The 23522-nt window shown below is 37.9% G+C and overlaps 1 protein-coding gene across 1 annotated transcript; it reads right to left on the reverse strand.

Annotated features, from left to right (window-relative positions):
• Positions 1 to 648: 648 nt before the first annotated feature.
• LOC135699327 (LITAF domain-containing protein-like) lies at positions 649 to 21980 on the reverse strand. The gene is made up of 3 exons (XM_065219577.1): positions 21584 to 21980; positions 847 to 1131; positions 649 to 777 (listed from the first exon to the last, which is right to left on the reverse strand). The coding sequence occupies exons 2-3, from the start codon at positions 1128 to 1130 to the stop codon at positions 672 to 674; spliced, it is 390 nt and encodes a 129-aa protein (XP_065075649.1). The 5' UTR covers position 1131; positions 21584 to 21980; the 3' UTR covers positions 649 to 671.
• Positions 21981 to 23522: the final 1542 nt, after the last annotated feature.

The following is a 23522-nucleotide window of genomic DNA, read 5'->3' on the forward strand; positions in this document are numbered from 1 at the left end:
AAATTATTTTTGGTTTATATTTAAATGTTACTGTTTTAAAACATGTCAACAATTACATAGCTACGATTATCAATATTATATGTATAGTCGGAAAAACTAATAAAAAAAAAAATAATAATAAGCCAAATGTCCTAAGAAGGAAATGCTTCGATGCGCACATTAATGGTTCAGTAAGTGGTTAAGTTTCTGATTGAATAATGTTTTTGCTAGATATGGTTCAAGCATTGAATTGAAGTTTTTTTTTCCCGTCCGACTAGTCAGGTATTACTAACAAAGGTTAATTATAATAACAATTAAAAACCTAGACCATGGTTTGAATCAACCCAAGTAAGGCAATTAATTTCATATTCGAATGTTTACACTTATAACGAGTACCTTCTGGCTGTGAATGTTTTAAACATACGCAAAACGGTGCTCTATGAGGAAAAATAAAAATTTTATCACGGTCGTGACGGTGGCGGGTAAAGGCGCTGACTATAACTACTTTCCATCCAATTAAATGACCGATTATTGACAAATCACATTCTGTCACTCTAATGAATGTGACATAATAGTGCTACAAACATTCGTTATTTTATGCTTTCGTTTTGCCTAAGCCATTTACTGAATAATGTAGCTATATAGATGTGGCAGAGATTCAACCAGTAGTGTGGAATTCGACCATCCGTCGTTTATCGCCGATGCCGTCCGAGATAGGCCTTGCAGTGCGGGCAGGTATGATGTACGTCCATACATTCGTCGATGCAGCACGGAATCAGACAGCAACCAAGCCAGCAGCTGAAAAAGGTAGATAAGTCAGCGGTGTAATTCTTAAGCATCGCGTGATGAAGTTCTAAATCAACTTACCCGAAGAGTGCGATAAGAAAACCGGAAACGTATGCAATCAGACCCGGCGAGGTTGTGGTCTGGGAATTGATTTCGGCATGGCAGCTGGGACAGATCATGTGTGTGGATGCCGGTCCGACCGGGACGACGGTGGTAATAATTGTTGGCCCATTCTGCTGTGGAGCGTTCGGTATGAAGGGACTGGCAGGTGGAACGCCTCCCACGGCTTGTGCGTAGCTGGGTGGAGCCGATGGTGGTGGCACCACAAAACCGTAGGATGGCGGTGGAGCTTGTTGCTTGCTCATTCTGGAAGAGAAGTGGGAAAAAAGGTATATTACGTTTATCATCGCCAATTTTGATGTACTAAAGGCCGAACACGAAAAAAAATCCGGACGAGAAAATCTTGTTGAGGTTTGAATATGCGTTTTATTTTACATATGTATTTGTAGGACCATTGTCGCAGTCTTCCTTCTTACCATAGACAATTGATGTTACTGCTGGAACCATGAACCAGCAAATCTATCAGGAGGAGTGGCTACGGAAGAGACTACTGTCTTTTCTGGTGCAACATGAGGTGGATTGCCTATTCTGGCCTGACTTGACAAGCTACCACTATTTACTCAAATTCCACCAAACAGTGATACAGCAAAAATGGCGTCACAGTCACAGGTTCCCAAACAGATGAATCCGGCCAATACCCGGGAACTAAGGCCAATTGATGAATACTGGTCAATTGTGAAGCACATACTGAAGAAAAAGGTTAGAACTGCAATTGACCTGTAGGATTTCAAGTAGAATTGGAATTTGGCAGCCAAACAAATGGGAAAACCATCCAGATTGGATAACAGCGTGGATATATTCGTACTTGTGCGATCGTACCGCATAAGCTACGGTCAACGAGACTCGATCCCGCACTATCAACATCACGTATGGTGTACCCCAAGGAAACGTTCTGGGACAACACATATTCAACATTCTGTGTTTGCTACTTTCCTCGTTCAGACCATCATTCGCAGATGACCTCAAAATCTATTGTGTCAAATCTTCTCTACTGGAATGTACTGCCCATGGTGGGTATATAAATGGTGATACAGCTTTGCCACTATATAGGCGAGGAGGTCGCGGGGGGGAAAAGTGCGGTTTTAGTGCAAATTGTAAACAAACTCGGTCGCTGTCCCATACAAAAACCCAACATGGCTGAATCATGAATTGGACACATTAGAACACCTATATGTAGTCACCTTGGTACTGCCCTACAAGAAGATATTGATACTATGCTTCTTGGTCGCACTGCACTCTAAAAAAAAAACTGAAAATTACACGAACTTGAATTGACGTCATGTAATTCGATAAACGACTTAATTTTATGTGCACATAGACGCACTTCAAAAAAAATAAAGGTCGAAATTTAGTAAAAAACACATCTAGATGTGAAATAGCATCTTATGACTGAATATCACATCAACTTCTGAAAAATATGTCATGCTTTTAAAATTAGGTGTCAAAAAACCTAAAATTACATGACCGAAAACTGAAAAGAAAATTCGTGACAGATTTTTATGTCCGAATAGGTGTAAAATTACAACCTCGGTGACAACGCACCTGAAAGCAGTAAGTAAAGCTTCGATCTCAAATTCAGGAGTTTTTCCCTGGAAAATCCTGGGAAAACATGAGGCAAATTTACTCATCGCTGAGTTCCTGCACTTTTGGCGATTATGAGTGAACTAAACTCAAATTTGGGTTGTTCTCATTCGCCGTGTAATTATCTTAAAAATGTCATGGATACCTACACTGAAAAAAGTTTTCACTTAGTTTCTATTAGGAACGCACATAGTATTTTTCCAAAAACAAAAACGATGATTTTTACCTGAATATCACATAGCATTAAAAATTCTATATGAGAAATCATATAGATTTCATTTGACACATAACGTTCATGTGATTTAGTGGTGCAATTTCCAATTATGGGATCACATGAAAGTTATGTGAAATTCACATGGATATTTTCCACTGGTTATGTGATTTATTTTATAAGTGTACGTCCTTCATCAATTCGATTGAAATAATGATTTCAGGCTATTTTTCATTACACCGAAAATAGTTTTCATGTAGCTTCCCAGGTAGCTTCCATTGAAAACGCAAATGATTTTCATCCATAAACAAAATTAATGGAATTCATCTGAATTTCACATAACATTTATGCGACCACGTTATTTTATATGATTTTTCATATGAATTTCATCGGCCTCATAATATTCATGTGATTTTGTGGTGGGATTTTTAGCTATGTGATTACATGAAAGCCATGTGAAATTCACATGGTTTTCATCCATTAGATAGGGGAAATGCAGGTAATGTCGGCCTAAGTGTCCCTAATTTGGGCCCATACATAAATTCAGCAATCAACTAAATTTTCAATAGCAACCAAAAATATCCATTAGTAACGTCCCAATAACGCGTTCATCTAGATAAAATTGATAAATAGCAGACTTTTAGCGATGGGCCCAAATTAGGGACATGTAGGCCGACATTACCTACATTTCCCCTATGTGATAATTTGCTTGAGTGTACCAGGTAATGGAAATTTGCACCTACCTGGTGGTAATGGTAGTTCTCCAAAACTTGCTCACTTTATGTTCCGCTGGTCTTTCAACCCTAAACCACAGACGTAAACTATTCTTAGTTCGACTTTAATCGAATTTCCACTGAATCTACGGAATCTACTGATGCTGAATAAGAATATTATTATTCAGCGGGACAATAATAATATTATTCAGCACGGCAGTAAAATTTAAAAACTTATTATTCGGCTACTTTCTACTATTTCAACAACGTCAAAATTCCTCTTGCGATGCTACAAAAACAACTTTAGACGATCTCCGGCGCGACTTCTAATAATCGATATTTCGAGAAGAACATTTCAAAAAGTCCTATCTGCTTTGATTGATTCTCTACATCGACTTTCTCTTTTAATAAATCTCTTTGTGTCACATAGTTTGATAAACGAGGTGCTTATCTCGCATCCAATGCGTCAAACACAACAGAAAAGTTTTTTCAGCTATTTAAGAAACGAAACGATTTAAACGAAAGAGAAAGTCGATGTGGAGTATCAATCAAAGCAGACAGGAAATTTTGAAATGTTCAGCTGTAAAACCTTTCCCTGCACGCTATTTTAAACTAATTTAATTAATTTAGCTTTATTTAGGAGGCTTTCAGCCTTAGGCTGGTTCGCCTCCGAAAATTTAAAAAAAAAAAAAAAAAAAAAAAAAAAAAAAACTACCCAAATTTGGGTAGAATCCACCCAGATCTGTCAAAACTGAACCTACACAAAAATGGGTAAACTGTGTTGAGAGTGACAAGTTGACAAATGAACAACATTGATATGAATCCGATCGACGTTGTTCATTTGTCAACTTGTCAATCCCAACACAGTTTTCCCATTTTTGGGATAGGTTCAGTTTTGACGGATCTGGGTGGATTCTACCCAAATTTGGGTAGTTTTAAATAGCGTGTACCAAACAAGCAAAGTAAATCAAGAGCAAATTTTCATTATGTCGAATGTAACAAAGGTAAACAAAGTCGAGCTATCAGTGTCAATCGATTCTCCTGCTATTACACTATATACTGTCCGAATATAGGATCAAATCCCATTTTTAAATTTATTTACTAGTCAAATTGCTTTTTGACGTAATCACCTTCCGATCAAAATAGTTTTCGATGTTACTTAAGTCACCCGATTTCTATGGAGATGCCGTTTTCCTTAAGTAACAGCACTGAGAAACCCGTGAAAAGTGTACGTTCGTCGTTTCGCTTTCTCATTATTAAAGTGAATAAATCAAACTGTTTGTTGCTAAGATGATTTCGGTGGTCCTAAAATGATGAATGGGCTGCACGTTAGGAGACGTAATTGATAATTCTCCCGAATATCCTGGTAAATACACTTTGACTTAAGTAACAATAGGGGCCACCAAACGACGTATAATAACTTTTGACTCAAAAACCTGTATTTTTTAGCATGAAAGCTAGCGATTTGCATTTGTATGATTAAAACCCTGCTAAATATGTTAAACATTGCTATCACTATGAGATTATATGTGTTTACTTGGAAATAGGAATAACTTTTCGGTCATCAAAACAAAACTTTATTTTTCTCGGATTGGTGCGAATGTTACTTACGACATAATGAAAATTTGCTCTTGTAAATAAACATTATTGCGAGCATTATTGTTCCTAAATAACAAATTTAAGAAAACAAAACTGTATTCTAATAGGTATGTACTAGTCTACGTTGGTTGACGAAATAAATTAATAAATAAATAAATAAATAAAAAAGCCAGTGAACTACAGTATTGCATTCATTACTGACAAGTAAGTAATTTTAGATGAAAAACATTTCTTCGCTTTACTTACTACACGGTAAGAAAAAAGTACCCAACGGAAATTTCTCATTTACCTACTTTTGACTAGCTTGTCTCCTTTTCTCCTTCTAATGTTGTCAAAAACGGAGAAGCAAAACCACCCAACAGGCAAATTTACTCATCGCTGAGTTCCTGCACTTTTGGCGATTATGAGTGAACTAAACTCAAATTTGGGTTGTTCTCATTCGCCGTGAACACTGCCTTCAGGTGCATCTTCAGCAGATCATGCTCAATGATATCTAGCATGGCCATTAGCAAGAATGCAGATCGCCTGTATGATTTTGAGACCCATATCATCCCACAGGGAAAGTTGGTGATAAATGCACATTGATGTTCACCGGTATTTAAAAGTTCGGTATCGTCCTGGGTAATTGCAATTTATTGATGTGAAGATTTGATGGGTGTGAAGAGATGCTCGAGGAAATCCTTGTGCTTGAGTTTGCGATCCTTGAGAGCTGAATTAGCGTGGCAACAACAGGTCGATACGATTCACTGATACTGAGTCGATCGACGTAAACTTGGTCTACTTTGATTCTCCGTCATCTGCTGCCACAGGACTCGGCAGAGGATCGTTGAATTACAAGCAGATTTTGATATTGGCATGCGTGGCACGAAACCGCTGGGTACGGGCATGTTTGCCGAGGGGGGCGACACATCTAAATCTCAAGTTTAGATGCTCAACAAATCTCACACAAGCGAATCAATCTTCGAAAAATCTTCTTTCATTTGTCGCATCTACTTGCACCACTCATCATCTTTTTGCAGGAAATCTTCAGAATCGTCATCAATCTTCTTTCTATCTACTCAGCGTGCGCGCAGCTAGCCACAGCAAAACACAATCTTTTTTGCATCGTAGATAGAGTCGTCCCCCTCGATGTTTGCGACTAGTTTCTTTGTTTTCGTTGTGGATATCTTGGGCCGTTGGAGCATCCGAGATAACTGATGCTGGCCTGCCGGGGCCTCGAAAAGCATTAGGCGTGATCAGCGATGAACATCCCGGCAAAAGCGACAATTCGACAGTGAGCATACATAAGGGCCTATACGCGATGATCGATTCTCTTCATCGATTTTCTCTTTGCATTGCTACAGCTAAGCGAAACAATTTTGTAGAATTAATTCAATGTAGAGTTGTAACAGGTTGCATTGGCTATCAAAAGCAACAGCAAACGCACCGACAAACGTTAAATCTAGCGAGTTATTAACAAAAGAGAAAATCGATTAAGAGAATCGATCATCGCGTATACGCCCTTATGAATGCTCACTGTCGAATTGGTTGCTCAGTCTCGGATAATGCTTAGCTGAATCTCAGCAAACAAATGAAATGTTTGCTGAGATCTCAGTATAACTTTTTTTGCCCAGATTTGCACAGCCGAGCTCGGTTGGAAAAAAAAGATTAAGATTTTCCACATAACTGAACTGATGTGCACTAGAGTCGGTGTATAATGAGTCATGCCAAGAGAAAAACAGTTGAACTCGTATCACGGTTTTCGAAAGATTCCCTTTTTTCACTTGGCAACAGACGACTTCTACACTCAAAAGATTTTCAAATCTAAATAGATTAAAAGTTACGCTAAATCGCAACTCTCCTGACCGACGCATAGGTCGGTATAAAGAGAGAGAATACAAGCTTAGTATAAAATTGGTTTATTCAATGTATAGTGTAAAGTAACAGTATCCATAAAATGTATACAGTCCACTAATTCGTCAGAATGTGTTTTTAATTGCTGAGATATGACGTATTTAGAAAAAAGTAAACAAAAGATTCGGGAATAATATCGGAAATAATGGAATTATGATTTTATTGAGTTGAACGTTTAACCGACATCAGGTACCAATTGCATTGCCTTCCAGTAGAGTTCAGAATCTTGCAAATATAAAGCTCGTGTCTGATGTTCGATCGAAAATTTCTCCTTATAACTGACAACCAGAGCCACTACCACCGGGGACATCCTTGATCTGTTCTTGCTGCTTGCTTACAAAACTTTTCCTCCTGTCCGAGTGACTTGAAGAAAAACAAACACATACCTGTGAAGTGTGCACTGGACTTATCGAATCTCACCAAATACGTTCTCGAACTGTAAACTTTCTGAAAGATATCGTCCGCATTGCTTACTATCGGATAGGGAGTCTTCCTAGCTGGGGGATTAACTACTGTGTCGCGGTGCCTTAGTAGGATCGAAGACCATATTTGGTACCGTGCGTTGTAGGTAAACTTCATGTTCTACCTGCTTGAATATTTCTTCCTGATGTAAAGAAAGATCCAATCAAGGCTATTTGCATTATTTGTGGAATATTTTATTAAGTCGAAGATCGTTTAAGGTTAGGTTATATTTTCTTTAATGAGGCTTTCAACCTGGGGCTTGTTTGCCTCCAGCTGATCGTTTTAATTAATTTACAATAATTTAATGACCTTATCGAATGGAACAATTGCTACCACTTTCAAAAAACTAATCCAGAATGATGAAGCGCGTGCCAATATTTATATACTATTGAGGAATTTTCGTTTCAAATTCAATGTTATGATTAATTTGAAATCTAAGATAGATTTATTTTTATACTAAGCGATGTTTACATCGCATTTATCGAAAAAAATAATACTTTTTAATCTAACAATGTTTTGAATTATTTTTGAGTGTACATCAACTTCAAATGACTTCTACACTGAAACAAATCGACATGTACCGTTTACTGGATCCATCTTATAACATAGCAATGTCAGCAGATTTATTCATTCTATGTGATGATTGATAGATTCCAATGTATTATCACTTTAAAACTATGACTGCGATATGGAATGATTTCTATCGTAATTTCACATACTTTGTACTTGATAATACTTTGCTTCGAACGTGGTTAGCGATAGGTAAAAAGTATATGAATATTGTCTGATTATATTTCATGGTGAAAAATTGTTGATATGTCATATTGATATATGTGGGAACAGACATCTAGAAAGTAATGGAAAATCATATAAGTTTGCATTATTAGATAATTCAGTACAATATACCTGTTTTCATGATGAATATTGCTCACTAAAAGATATATCTTATAAGATAAATCATGTATATTTTATTGAAGTTGCTTTTAACGATTTTTGACGTTTGTTGATATGTCGCGTGTAAACAGACATGTAGAAACTATTGGACTGTCATTTAACTTTGCAGTAAAGGGTGATACGGTCAAAATTTGGTCAATATCAACTTGACGTATTTCTTTCAATTTTGCATTAAAAAAACCTGAACACCCCTCATTTTGAAGGTGTGTGTGTGTAGAATGTTGCTCCTATTTTGATTTTGGAATTCACTCTTCAGTTGTCAAAATGCCGTCCAAGCAAGAAGAGCAGCGTATCAAAATTTTGCTCGCGCATCGCGAAAATCCGAGCTACTCGCACGCAAAGTTGGCAAAATCGCTAAAAGTTGCCAAATCAACCGTTACAAATGTAATTAAAGTGTTTGGGGAACGTTTGTCGACAGCCAGGAAGTCTGGATCGGGGGGAAATCAAAAACCGGAAGCCGCTGAGACGACAAAGAGAGTTGCCGGTAGTTTCAAGCGAAACCCTAACCTCTCTCTCCGAGATGCCGCAAATAAGCTGGGTGTATCGTCTACAACCGTGCATCGAGCCAAAAAACGAGCCGGACTATCGACTTACAAGAAGGTAGTGACTCCAAATCGCGATGATAAACAAAATACGACGGCCAAAGCGCGATCCCGGAGGCTGTACACGACGATGCTGAAGAAGTTTGACTGCGTGGTAATGGACGACGAAACCTACGTCAAAGCCGACTACAAGCAGCTTCCGGGACAGGAGTTTTATACGGCAAAAGGAAGGGGAAAGGTAGCAGATGTTTTCAAGCACATGAAACTGTCAAAGTTCGCAAAGAAATATCTGGTTTGGCAAGCCATCTGTACCTGTGGCTTGAAAATCAGCATTTTCATAGCTTCCGGGACTGTCAACCAAGAAATTTACGTGAAAGAGTGTTTGAATAAACGTCTGCTGCCTTTCCTGAAGAAACACGGTTGTTCCGTACTGTTTTGGCCGGATTTGGCATCTTGCCATTACGGTAAAAAGGCCATGGAGTGGTACGCCGCCAACAACGTGCAGGTGGTTCCCAAGGACAAGAACCCTCCCAACACGCCAGAGCTCCGCCCAATTGAGAAATACTGGGCTATTGTCAAGCGGAACCTAAAGAAGACCAAAAAAACTGCTAAGGGCGAGCGGCAGTTCAAGGCAAACTGGCTTTCTGCGGCGAAGAAGGTGGACAAGGTGGCTGTACAAAATCTGATGGCAGGGGTCAAGCGTAAGGCCCAGCAATTCGGATTTGGAAAAGCGGAAGCCTAACTGAATATTTTTCCTGAATTTTATACTAATTGAACTTGAAAAAGAAATTTCATTTGATTTTTTAAATAAACGATTTCACCGATTTACACGCGTTTTCCCTTGACCAAATTTTGACCGTATCACCCTTTATAGGAAAACATGTATATCTCATATCTCATTGGAATAGCTTGCTTTGATTTTTGAGGTTTAAAGATTGTAAACAGATTTATCCCAATCTTTATATAGTCATATAGATTTGCCTTTTAAGAAATCCAACAGCAAACATTTGTTTTGGCATGTTTTTCTGGGATGAATATCGCTCAAAATAAAATACATCTTACATGATTGCTCTTCATAAATTATTGAAACAATTTTCAACGATGTTATCGTACACTCATTAAAATGATTAGTTGATATTGTTGATATTGTAAATATTGCTAACAACAATGATACTGTATTGAATAATCTTTGTTTGTTATTGTTTCATAAGATAAGGGGTTCCGGAAAAGAATGTATTGAGATTGAAAAAAAAAAGAATCTACTGCAATATTTACTTTGCTGTGATTCTAATTGTAAGCCTTCTACACAGCTAATTCAGATTCCAGCCCTAGTACTCGAACTTCATGAACCAGTTCCATCAACTCATATAATTTAGTCGTTGTTTTATTGCACACAGGCGCATTAAGAAAGATTTGAACAAACGACACCACCGAAACGGAACATAAACATGTCAGTGCTATTTGTCTTCACTCTAGCAAAACGAGCATAAAGTTGCACTACATTCCATGTCGGGAGAGCTGTTCTTACTTCATGCTAATTGAACGAGCTCAATCTTGAAGTCAGCCGTGGCCCAGTGGAATCGAGCGCAGAAACCGAAAGCATCACACCTCAACAGTTCTGGATCGAATCCCAAATCAGCTACAATAAAAAAAAAGACACAACTGTGAAAGCTCTCTGCCTGATGTTTATTTTTCGATTTATTTTTAGAAATCGATTAAATATATGTGTCAAAAGAAGAAGTAAATTTCATGTGATTTTCACATAAACTTTACTTCGATTGATTTATGACACATATATTATATTGTGGTGAAACGTAAAGCTTATGCTTATGGGTTTCAAATCCATTTCAGTTAATTATTATAATTTGACTGATTTTCATTTATCATATGACGATCACATAAAAGTTACCAAATTATCAGCATTGTAAATGTATCAGATATTCATATAGAATTTACCTGACACATTTTCAATCATATCATTTTCATTGGATTATCTTATAGCGCAAATTTATTTGACTTCCACATAACAGGAATATGTCAAATTGGTTCAGTGTAGCGAGAAAAAAAAATAGCGACTGTAGTAAATCATTTTATTAGTGATTTTGTCAAATTACCTTAACAAAAAATGGTAGAAATTTTCATTACTGATCATTACAAAACGTATCCCATGTCAATTTAGTGCTCACTGCGTGTTTATGATCATTTCTTCGATTATATTTTATAAATATATATTTTTTATGCTATACCATCGCAACGTTTGTTTACTTTGCACGATAGGTAGCCGGTTTGACAGTTCAATAGGTAGAGTTGGCTTCACTCTTGGCGTAACTCATTATACGCCGACTCTAATGTGCACCTACAATATTTACAGGCAAAAATCCGGAAGATCATAACCACTAAGGTACTATTCTAATTTTCGATTTTTCTCAAAAAAAATATTCGTGAACACCAGCAGGATCCTTGCAAAAACGATACAGAATTAAATTTTACAACTGTACATAAAGTTTTGGAGCATCTAAGATTAATCAATTTATCAGGAAAAGGTAAAAAGTGTTCCATTTCCTATGTATCACGGCAAAAATTACTGCTCAAAACATTCTTTTTGATGTTCTCTTATTTACCACCAGAGGTTGAATCGATCGTTTAATTTCTATTCAAAAGGCGTATAAACTCTACCTGTAGGAAAAAAAAATTAATAAAATATTAATCCCTTCGACTCATTCTCTCGGATAATAACAGACTATCACAAACTACGAACAATGCATGTAAATGATCATGAAAACACTTCATTACAGCTAACAGGTGCATCTAATTGATAGGTTCAAGACGTTCAAGACACAAACCTACGCGAAGTATGATTTCTTATAAAATTCTTCATCAACTGCTTCAATCAATAACATACCAATAACCTGCCTTTTGACCGATTTTACTTTTCCTCACAGCAACCGAACTACAACGGTACAGACCTGTTGATTGACGCAATGTTGTCCAATAAACTGAGCAAGCACGTATCTAAATTGCAACACACAATTATTGCCGGAGTGAGTAAGCAGCTATCGATTTTCCCATAGTCAATTCACTCTGTTTTCCCACTTTCTCGACGATTAGCTGACTGAATATGAGTGACCTTCGCATGGAGCAGCACCACAACACATGTGTCCAACGACACTTGACCAACCACACTATTTTCCGAGCATGGCGGGCGTCCCCTGGGCTAGATCACATAATGCGAGGGCGAGCCATGGAAAATGGAGTGAGGTGGCATTTCCATGTCACATTATAAGCTCTAGTCGCTCACAACCTTCAATCTTTGGATAGATATAATAATCATTCATTATTGTACAAAAGGAAGATACCGCCGCTTATTGAGATACTATTAATAGACATTCGTATTCGGTTTCCGAATCAAGCCTTGAAGTGAAATTTCAAGATCGTTCAAGTTGGAAAATTCAGTCAGCTTCACCGTGCCTTTGAGCTTCTTACACTGAACCACAGAAGGGTTGTTTTATCGGCTCATTGAAAGAAATAAATATTCACGCGCCAGACAAAAACCTGAGCGGGAAATCTCCGGCAGAGGCAGGAATGCAGTAAGACATACATATTTAGCAAGCATTGACCGGCACACAGAGGACTAACTAAGACAAAAACCTGGCCAAAATTATTTAATACTGTGTTGAGTGATATTAGACATTGAAGCAATGTAAAAAGTATTAATAACTGATATTGAGTTAAATTATATTTGTTTGATAAATATTTGCCTAAAATTGTAGAAAACAAGAAAGTTTTCAAAAGGCTTGCAAATGCCGATCCGGCGAGTCCGGATGAGTTTCCTAATAAACAAATACCATAAACGAACTGTATCCCGGATGGCGAAACTATCCCACAAATGGTTTGGATGATACCCCGAACACGTCGTTAAGCTCTCTTTTATGGTTATTTCTTGAAAGCACACGTGTTTCAGTGGTGGAAGTTTAGTCTCTATACGTGCAGTATTAAAACAGTTGTAGCATAGAGGTAACTCTAAGACTAGAAGGTCCCGAAATAACGTGCTCAACTTTTTGGCTCAGCTCTGGTACTCTCTTCGGTCTCAAGCTAATCGATTCACCCCTCGAAACATAGGAAAAACCAATAACCCCTCATTTTAGCTGTCAAACTTTCATAGCGAATCAAAACAAACATTGCGTAGTACTAGAATTTCGACTGGAATGGGGTACGTTAATCGTTTGCTTGGGACCAATAGGCTAGTCAAGTAGTGAGCCAATTTAAAATCGTTAGTTTCGTATTGATTGTTGGTTGTAGGGTAATGCATTTTTGATGGACTTATAGGCGAATCCAATAGAAACTAAGCGATTTTTTCAACCCCTGACGGTGAATAGGGGAACCCAAAAAAGAGTGATGAGGGTGGAATTTTTCACCGTGAAGCATAGGAAGTGGAAAATATCTTCACTAGAGTCGGTGTATCATGAGTCACGCCAAGAGAAAAACAGTTAAACTCACATCACGGTTTTCGAAAGATTCCCTTTTTTCACTTGGCAACAGGGGACTTCTACATCAACTTCAAATGACTTCTAGCGAGAAAAAAATAGCGACTGCAGTAAATCATTATATCAGTGATTTTGTCAAATAACCTTAACAAAAAATGGTAGAAATTCTCATTACTGATCATTACAAAACGTATCCCATGACAATTTAGTGCTCACTGCGTGTTTATGATCATTTCTTCGATTATATTTTATAAATATATATTTTTTATGCTATACCATCGTAATGTTTGTTTACTTTGCACGATAGGTAGTCGGTTTGACAGTTCAATAGGTAGAGTTGACTTCATTCTTGGCGTTACTCATTATACACCGACTCTATTTTCACCTTTCTTGATTAATTTATCCACCGCATGTGCTTGAAATCATAATCCACGTGGAATATTTTATTTTCTGTATCAGGCAAGGGGCAAGACCGCTCCTAATCATGAGCAATTTCAGAGTTGCTTTTGAGGCACCTCGAGTAACTCACATTGCTTAGTGAGCAAGATCGCTGTCATTTGATTTCTTACTTTTCGCATCACAGCAACATTTGAAGGTGCACCTTCATGTGAAGCCAAAAAGCTGCTGTCAAATAAAACAACAATAAAAGCGGAACTCGGAGACACTTAAATCATCTCAGTTTAAAAACCTTCGTTCGAGCCTTACCAACCGTGAACGTGAAAGAAACCTGTTGCAACCTTACACTTACGACGGTCGAATGCTTATCTGGTTGATGTGGTAGAAAAACCCGAACTGCCTGACCAAATACTCAAAATCGATACTCGTCGAAGTAATCCCGTGCTATCGCTTAACAAACTGCCGTTGGATGGAACTGCGAACCGAGCTTTGAATTACCACGGCGCCGTTCTGCTGACGGGGGACATCCATCCTCGCTTTTGGTGCTTTTGCTGAGCCTTCCGGATGGCCGTGATTCGGTCCCGTACACCACCGAGATTTTACTGCGGCCGTCGACCGAAGTCTCCAAGAAAAAGTCGACGAAGAGAATCTGTCAGCTTGATTTGTGTTTCGTCTTCCTGACGGGTTTTCACTTCGGTTTCGTCCGGTAGATCGTTAATGGAGGGGCCATAGTTGAAATATTACTCAGTACTCTATGTTTGCCATGGTGCCAACGGGAATGTTAGTCGAAAAGGGATCGGAGTTAGTTATTATCACATTGACTGGTAATGCCTTTTCCAATAGGGCTGCTGTTACGACTGGGAAAATCTAAGATGATTCGATCACTGCATTATAGGTGGAATTTCAGATGTTTAGAAGAATATTTGAGAGCGTTTTTGATCAGAAATGATCCTTTCGGAGTGACGACTGGGACTGGTTGCTGAGGAGGAAGCACAACCCTTGACGCTGGTTGGAAGTGTAGGTTGTTATTGGTAGTAAGCAGGCACCGGCACAGGTTCTTCCAAAATATTCCAGTTATTCGAAAGGCTCAGAATACACTTGGGATTACTTTATTTACTAACAAAACTGACGTCTAATATGAGACGTGTATGCTTAAAAAGAGTAAACGGAGTAGGCAGAGAAAATATTAAGGTACATTGAGTTACTCGCTGCAAAAAAGCAACTAAGAGTAAACCTGTCTCACCCCTTGGTATCAGGTTTGCAGATCCGGCTGGTGCTTCCATATATTTTTTTTATGAGAAAAATTAAGATATATAAAATTGTCCCAGTGGATATGATCTTCCAGATTTTTAATGTGTGGTTATTTCAGCTGTAAATCAGTTCAGATCTGTAGATAATCGAAAAATAAGACCACTCCCGATGGAAGTTTGCAAGTTGTGCAATAAAATAAACATTATTTTGAGTTTTGAAAATCGTCATTATGATGTAAACAAATGGATTGGATGACATTTCCTCGCAAAGTTGGCTAGCGCACTCTACATTGATGGTGCATGAAAGGAGCCTATCCAAAAATGAATCATGGTTCGACCTATTTTTACAAGCACTAATTTGGTCCATATTTTCTAAGAAACTTGAGCTTTTTTAATGCATTCAAAGTGTTTTTATGTTACTTCATTCGTGTAGCAATTTTCAGAGTTGGTTGGTCCCTTTTTAATTGATTAACATATATTTTATAAGAATTTTTCAAATAATTTCGGTGCAATACTAATAAAAGTTGTAAACTTCATGTTAGCAGACTATAAGTAGTATGGTATCATCACAGAGGTAACTCTAAGACCAGAAGGTCCCGAAAAAACGGGCTCAACTTTTTGGGTCAGCTCTGGTACTATCTTCGGTCCCAAGCAAATCGATGCACCCCTCGAAACAAAGGAAAATCCACGAACCCCTTTTTTTTATCTGTTAAACTTTCATAGCGAATCAAAACAAACTTAGTGTAGTTCTAGAATTTCGACTAAAATGGGGTATTAATCGATTTGCTTGGGACCAATAGGCTAGTCAAGTAGCGAGCAAATTTAAAATCGTTAGTTTCGTATTGATTTTTGGTAAGACCAAGTTGTTGCGTGATTTCCTACGCGCAAAGCAGATTTCAGTTGGTGTTATCTCGTCGCGTTAGCCGTTAGCTCAGAACAAAACTACAAAATTAAAAAAAAAAAACATTATTTTCTGTTTACTCTCCTAGCCATAACTTTCTTAACTTAGGGCATAGAAAAAATAGATTATGTTTCATGTGATTTGAGGCATCGCATGATGGATTTTTATCCAAGTCTGAAAGTAACCACTTTGATCCCGGATATTGACTGGATGTGGCCAGCGTGATCCTATTCCTATTAACTTCCACCTGTTGAATTTTATTGTGATTAAAGGTATCACATGATGGTTTTTGATCATAGTCAGACACTGGTTACTTCTCCGGGTGGTATCGAAGCATGGCCAGGTGTGGACAATGTGGCCCTGGACTTCTAAATGCCACTGAATTAGTTTATGAATTCTAATGTGATTTGAGGTGTCACATGATGAGTTTTATTGTCCATCCATATGTTATATCCATTGAAAAGACACGGCAGTGTGGAAATGACATATATAGGCCCAAACGATTTAACTATTTCTATACAGAGCTGGAAAAAGGGCCTATCTGCTTTGATCGATTCTCTTCATCGACTTTCTCTTTCGTTAATAGCTCACTTGCTATCAAAAGAGAAAGTCGATGAAGAGAATCGATCAAAGCAGATAGGCCCTTTTTCCAGCTCTGAATAGATTTCGACAGTGAGCATGCATAAGGGCGTAAACGCGATAATCGATTCTCTTCATCGATTTTCTCTTTTGTTAATAACTCGCTAGAATTAACGTTTCTCGGTGCGTTTGCTGTTGCTTTTGATAGCCAAATTAACCTGTTACAACTCTGCATTGAATAAATTCTAGAAAATTGTTTCGCTTAGTTGTAGCAATGCAAAGACAAAACCGATGAAGAATCGATCATCACGTTAACGCCCTTATGCATGCTCACTGTCGATTTATATTTATGCGATGAAGCAAGTGACAGCTTTGCGCTGCACACTAAAAATGATATCAGTATAAACTGGCATAATTTCGACATATCCAAGATTATCGATTAAAAGTGAATGAAATTGGATGTTATTTGCTAGCGCCTGTTATTGTTCATTATCGTGTTTATCCGTCATTTATCTTACTTAAGAGACAAATTTAACGAAATAAATGAAATGAAATGTAAGATGGATTAGTTTCGTTACCGGCGCATAGAAATCCTACAAACAAGTATTTTCTTATTTTGGTCAGGTTTTTGATCCAGTTACTCCTGTGTGCGGCGGCTGGAGAGGATTGGAAAACAAACAAACACTTCCATTGGAGAAAGAAATTGCATCAACGTCAACAGGCCCGACTCCGACTGGCTGCCGTCATATTGAAACAGCAAACGCGAACAAATTTGCCGTAATTAGATAATTGAAAACAAGCCATACGTGTTGGTACAAGATGAGCGGCGACGGCTGGGACTGAATCGTTGCATGATTTTAAACAAACCCGAGCACGGCAACAACAAACCCTAATAAAAATTGTATGGTTAATTTCAAAACAGTCCTCAGAAGATGCATGCATCTTAGGAACCGTCGGTTGCATTACAATGTGATTTGTTTTGTAGAAATGTAATCAACTAATCTATAACAATCGATTGGGAAAATCTGTACTTTATGTTTGCGATTAGCCACTTCATAGTGCAAATGACGTATTCGACACCCAGTGAATGTTTTCAGCAACCAAAATTTAAACATTAATTTCACTGTATTTTTTCACCAAAACATTTCGTTGAACGGTCATGCTGCACTCAAAAAATTGCACACGTCATCATCATGTGTCTCACACTTAATTTTGCGCTTATTGTGGAACACATCCATTTTATGTGTGAATCTTATGCTATGAACCATGCCTGAACACTATGGATTTGAATTGTGACACACTCGGATTCTATGTGCCTCATATGGTGATATCAATAGCTTTGCACATCATAGTTCAATATTCTACAATATTCTACTTTATCGACTTCTACTTTACCGACTCTAAAAATGAATCGACAAATATATAAACAAATTTCAGAGGCCAGAGCTTTCACATATCTTTTTAATGGGTCTGTTTGGGATTCGATCATGGACTGTTGGGGTGTGCTGCTGTCGGAGTCTTCGTTCGATCTCACTGTGCCACGGTTGTTGTTCTCATATATGAGGCGGGTTGATAGGATAAAGTCACCACGATGTTTACCTTTTTGAGCAAGCAATTCACATCGTATTGAAATGCAAAACACTTTAAATCCATCTGTTTTGAACAGTAGTGTGATTCAATGTGCAATACACTTGAATAGATAGTGAAAGATTTTCAACTTTTCAAAGTTTGAAACACTAGAAATGAACGTGTATAACACATTGAACTAAGGTGTACGATTAACGTACCCTATTCTATTGATTGTTGGTAATACCAACAATCAATACGAAACTAACGATTTTAAATTGGCTCACCACTTTAGTAGCCTATTGGTCCCAAGCAAACGATTAACGTACCCTATTCTAGTTGAAATTCTATTACTACACTATGTTTGTTTTGATTCGCTATGAAAGTTTGACAGATAACATCAGGGGTGTGTGGATTCATGCAGAACATGCAGGGGTGAGTGAAATAGCTTGGGACTGCTTGGGACCGTTGTTTTGGTACTGAGTGAGCCAAAAATAATAATGATTTTCTTCGGGACCCAGTGGTCTTAGAGTTACCACAGACAAACAGACATAACACATTGAATATTTCTCACTGTAAAACATCGTCGCTAAAACATTACCGCCATCTGTTGAGTACACTGTGGTGGGTAGTACGCTGAACAGATGGCGGTAGTGTGTAAACGTCAAACGCAAGGGAATTGAATATGCGCGCTACAGGTGGCGGTACTACCAACTACGATACTTTTAAATTGACCGTTAAATGCTTGTTCGATGAACAACTTGCGAGAGTTATGTCTGTTTGTCTGTGGAGTTACCTCTATGCTTCAATCATGTCGAAAATATCATGTAATTTTCTATGGCCAAAAAATAAGCAAATGCAGTAAAACCAGCGTAATGTAAGTTCATGCACTGTATTAATGGTAATTTTGTAATTTTTGGCAAGTAATGTTACACCACATTTTCAACACGATTGAAGTGCATCCACTTTGATGTGATGTTAAAATTTATTTTTATGCTGTGTACGTTCAGGAAACATGTGTCGAAAGTTTTGATGTTTGAGCTATTTTCGGCATGCAGTAGAAACGGAATCGGTTGCTTGGTTCTATCTCTTCTGGTAATAGGTAGGATTGAAACATCCGATCCAGTATCGATCTTGAAACGAACGTTTTTAGTTCTGCCGGAAACGGATAAGCGGCGGCTTTTCTTATTCGTGCCCACCCCCGCCGTGAAAGATGGACTGCTGTCTAGTCTTTTGGCGATTTTTTAAGACACATGGCTCACGACACTGGCGAGCATTACACCGTACTTTTTGTGATACCCGCAAATTGGGTCATTGGTACTCTGTCGTACGCGAGACGACGGTCGGATTCTTTCGTTCTTGTCTCTTCCAGATGCCTTGAATTTCTGGATTTTCACCGTGAGATAGACGATTTGGCGATAGGCGATAGGCGAACTTGGCCAGTGTGCCGTCTTGGATCGTCAACACCGCCACTGCACAAACAACATTTCCATTAGTCAATCATCAACATTGAGCCCAGCCGCCAGATCCTCTATCCGGGCTAATAGGTGCGTCGGCTTCATGTCACCAAGATCGCAGGAGTTTAACAATTTCTCCATTTTTGCTTGTGCTGATCGGTACTTGTCGTTTTCCGGTGGATTAGCAACCAAATCCAATTTGTGGCACAACACGCTCTGGTCCATTTTGGCGATTATGTAGTAAAATTTGGGTTTCAGCTAGAGCGAACCACAAACACGGATAGAAATCTCCTTCTACCTTTTGGCAAATTTATATTGCTGATTATTCATAAAATGTATAAGTCAACTAATAAGCAGACGCCTTGCAAAAAGTTAATGAAGATCATGTGTCCAATGAAATGTATAAGCGGTCACACATACTCTTTATGCATTCTTATATGACTTATGTGGTTTGTCTTATGGAATGTATAAGGCTGATTTTTTGGCAAAAATGCATAAGTGAAACACATGAATAAAATAATTGATTTTCGTTTCGTGTAGCCAGATTGCTCTTATTTCAGGGTGGCTCTTTACTGCCTATATTACTCTCTCATAAACGTATTTGAGGCACCAAGCTCTAGACCCCTTCAAACGATATATCCACCTTATGATGTGGTTCTCAAAACACTGTTATTTTCTGTTAAACGGCGTGAAGGCTGAGCAATTGCGAAGTCACACTAATTCAATGTTAGTGGGTTATCTAATTTTCTCTCGCAGATTGGGCCTGTGACTGATCATCTATCATCTCTTATCATTATTGCTTATGAATTCATATTTTTGCAGCCATCGGTATTCTCTATGGATGGGTTTTAAACCTGTACATCGTTTGTTATCAATGTATTTTTTTGACCAACTCATTAAGTTTTTTTTATATGATTTTGTCTATGTCTCCCAGTATCAAAAATTTGGAATGGAAGCAAGTATTGTAATCAGATTTGAGCAAAACTCACACCTATACCTTTGTCGGAAACAGGAAAAATGGTTGGTAAATCCATACCTAAAGATTGCACAGTTCTAAACACATATAGCTGAAAATTGAAAATAAGTTTAACTCAAAAGAACCATAATCTGGATCAATTAAACAATAACATAAATTATGAAACCATTTAATAAAGCACTACAGGTCGGACTTGATTATCCGCCGTTTCTTTCTTCACTTCCATGGGTTATTTATCGCAAATAATAGCTCAATCATTTGAATCAACATTACCAAAATATTGGGAATTGTCTTATTTGTCAGATGGTGCTGTTACTCTGTGTGAATCAATAGACGTTTGCCAGAAATCGCCGATCGAAGTGAAAAAGTGCCGGCAATAGAGTCCAAATCTGACAAACAGAGTTGATGGTCACCTTTTTTGAAGCAGATGTACTGTTGACAAATTAATCTTACTGTGATGAGATATCCCATTTACATACAAACAGCAGCAATGTCACGGACACTTCTCTAAATTACCAATGCATATTTTCAAATATTTTAGTCACTTGATAAATAGGAGTTTCACCCGATAAGAATCCGTATTATCGTCACCTTTTCAACAGTGGAATGAAAAATTTTGTGGGAAATTTATGGATTCCGGTTATTCTGAGGCTGTGTAGCTGGGCTGGTTTCACGCCGATTCAGTTTATTTTGATTCTCATTTTTCATCAGTTTCACTAACAACACTTACAATCTGCTCCATACTCGTAACTAGACACCTCTAAAAAAGCAATTGCCAAGCAAAGAGTAATGAGCACCAACCCAAACATTGTACAGCGACCAGATGTTTCATGGCTATTCTTGCGATTTAAGCCAAACGATGCTGCTAGTGTATTTATTCGCAATCATCCTCACCCACTCGCATAAACATCGCTCGCACATCAAACAGAAACGTAGAAGAGGCAACTGAAAATTTGCACATAGATGCGATTGACGTAATTTTTTCCGATTCGAAACGCAGGCAAGGAATTTTAAACGGGTCATCCCTCTACTTTACGGTCACTCCGTATTGATTAGCCTTTTGTCATCCTAATTACAGTCATGATCCATCTTCATCCACCATTTCACAACAAATGGAAAAGTTACACTACTCACATAAAATTTGTCCCCTCTCTACGTTGGCGTCGAACGAATCAGGCTCTTTTCCAATGGCGAATTATCCTACCCGGATGTGCACTACACGATGATGGCAAAATCTCTATCAGAAAGTTTCTTCACGTCCAAACTCTGCAAACGGGGATTCCCACGAATCGCTGTGCGAAAAACTTTGCCACTCCAAAACACCACACTCAACAGCAAAAGTTCATATGAATATTTTTTTTTTTGCTCACAATTTGAACTTGGCGTTCTTCTGATTTCTCCTGTACGCGTTTGTGTATGACTTCATCTGATTATATTTTTAGCTTGCCTGTCTCACGACCACAGCAACTCTAGCGCCGTCAGTGATATTGTTCTATCGCTTTGGTAGAATCCTTCCTTGTCGTTTGTGGTTGATTCGTCTACCCACTCTGTCACTCGATTTGAATTACTGAGTGTCAGCTGTCAGTAGAAGATGACGTTTTGCAAAATGCGGGTGTATTGGCGTCTTGCCGTGAAACTTTAGCGAGCTTTCGCCACCTACATTTCGAAGTGAGAACTATTAGACGGACGAGGGATGCCAAATTATCCAAGTAAAACAGGCGAATTTCGGGGAAAATCTCTCCATAATGAAAACATGAACGAAAAATAGTTTTTTTTATTTAGGTCTATGTCTGGTTTTTGCGCTCAGGTCAGTATAGCATAGCATAGAGTTGTAGCATATGCGCTAATGGAATTACGTCCACCTTTATAATTTTTTTTAACCTGAATTTGAATGCGTTGCGAGGTGGAAGTTTGTAACGTAAATTAGGAGAGAGTGAAGTTGATAAATGCAGGAAGGAATCTTGTTGTTAAATGTTGTCTCATTCTCACCTACACTTTAAATGAGGAAATTTTACTACTTAAGGATCATTTTTACACTCAAAACATTCCACACGTCATCATCATGTGTCTCACACTTAGTTTTGCGCTTATTGTGAAACACATTCATTTCATGTGTGAATCTTATGCTATGAATCGTGCCTGAACACTATGGATTTGAATTGTTGGTGTTGGTGTATTGCCAAAATTTCAATCGCATGAAAAGCCCAGCTAAAATGAAAGAAATCCATCAGAACATTCTATCTTCTTCTTTTCAAATAATTCTTGGAACTGAAACAAGCTGGGACGAAAGACGCTTTCTGACGCAGAAGCGAAGAAATTTTTGGAAACAATTTTAATGTATTCCGGCACGACAGGAATTTTCAACTCTGTAATAAAAAGTCTGGTGGTGGAGTGCTCATTGCCATCAATGCTGACTTTACTTCTGAAGAAATCATAACAAATAAGCACAAGGAATTCGAAAATGTCTGGGTCAAAGCACTTATTGCCGGTGAAATACACATTTTTTCTTCTGTGTATTTTCCACCTAAACATGCCCACAAGCAGTCTTTTGAACTATTTTTTCAAATTGTTGAAACTATAATGTCAAATATGGAACCAGAAGTAAAACTGCATATTTATGGCGACTTCAATCAACGAAACGCAGACTTTATTACAGACATTGAAAATGAATCATTTTTACTCCCGGTCGTAGGTGAAGACGAAGCATTACAATCATTATTCGACAAAATATCTTATTTTGGTCTTAATCAAATACACCATGTAAAAATCAACAAAACTCATATTTAGACCTTTTATTTACAAATTGTACTGAAGACTTCTGTGTGGATACATCATTAGCACCTTTATGGAAAAATGAAGTGTTTCACACAGCAATTGAATACTCAATCTTCGTACAAAATTCTTCCTCCACCAGCGACTGGGAATACGAGGAAGTGCCGGAATACCACAAAGCAAATTACGAAGAAGCCAAACGTAGACTATGTACAATAAATTGGCAAAATTTAATAAGTATTGAAGGAAATGTCGATACTGAAGTAGAAAAATTTCACTTAATTCTACAAAACCTAATCTT

Source organism: Ochlerotatus camptorhynchus, unplaced genomic scaffold (genome assembly GCF_037179485.1).
Source record: "Ochlerotatus camptorhynchus isolate MF236.1 unplaced genomic scaffold, CSIRO-AGI_Acam_v1.1 ptg000105l, whole genome shotgun sequence".
Lineage (NCBI taxonomy): Eukaryota > Metazoa > Arthropoda > Insecta > Diptera > Culicidae > Ochlerotatus > Ochlerotatus camptorhynchus.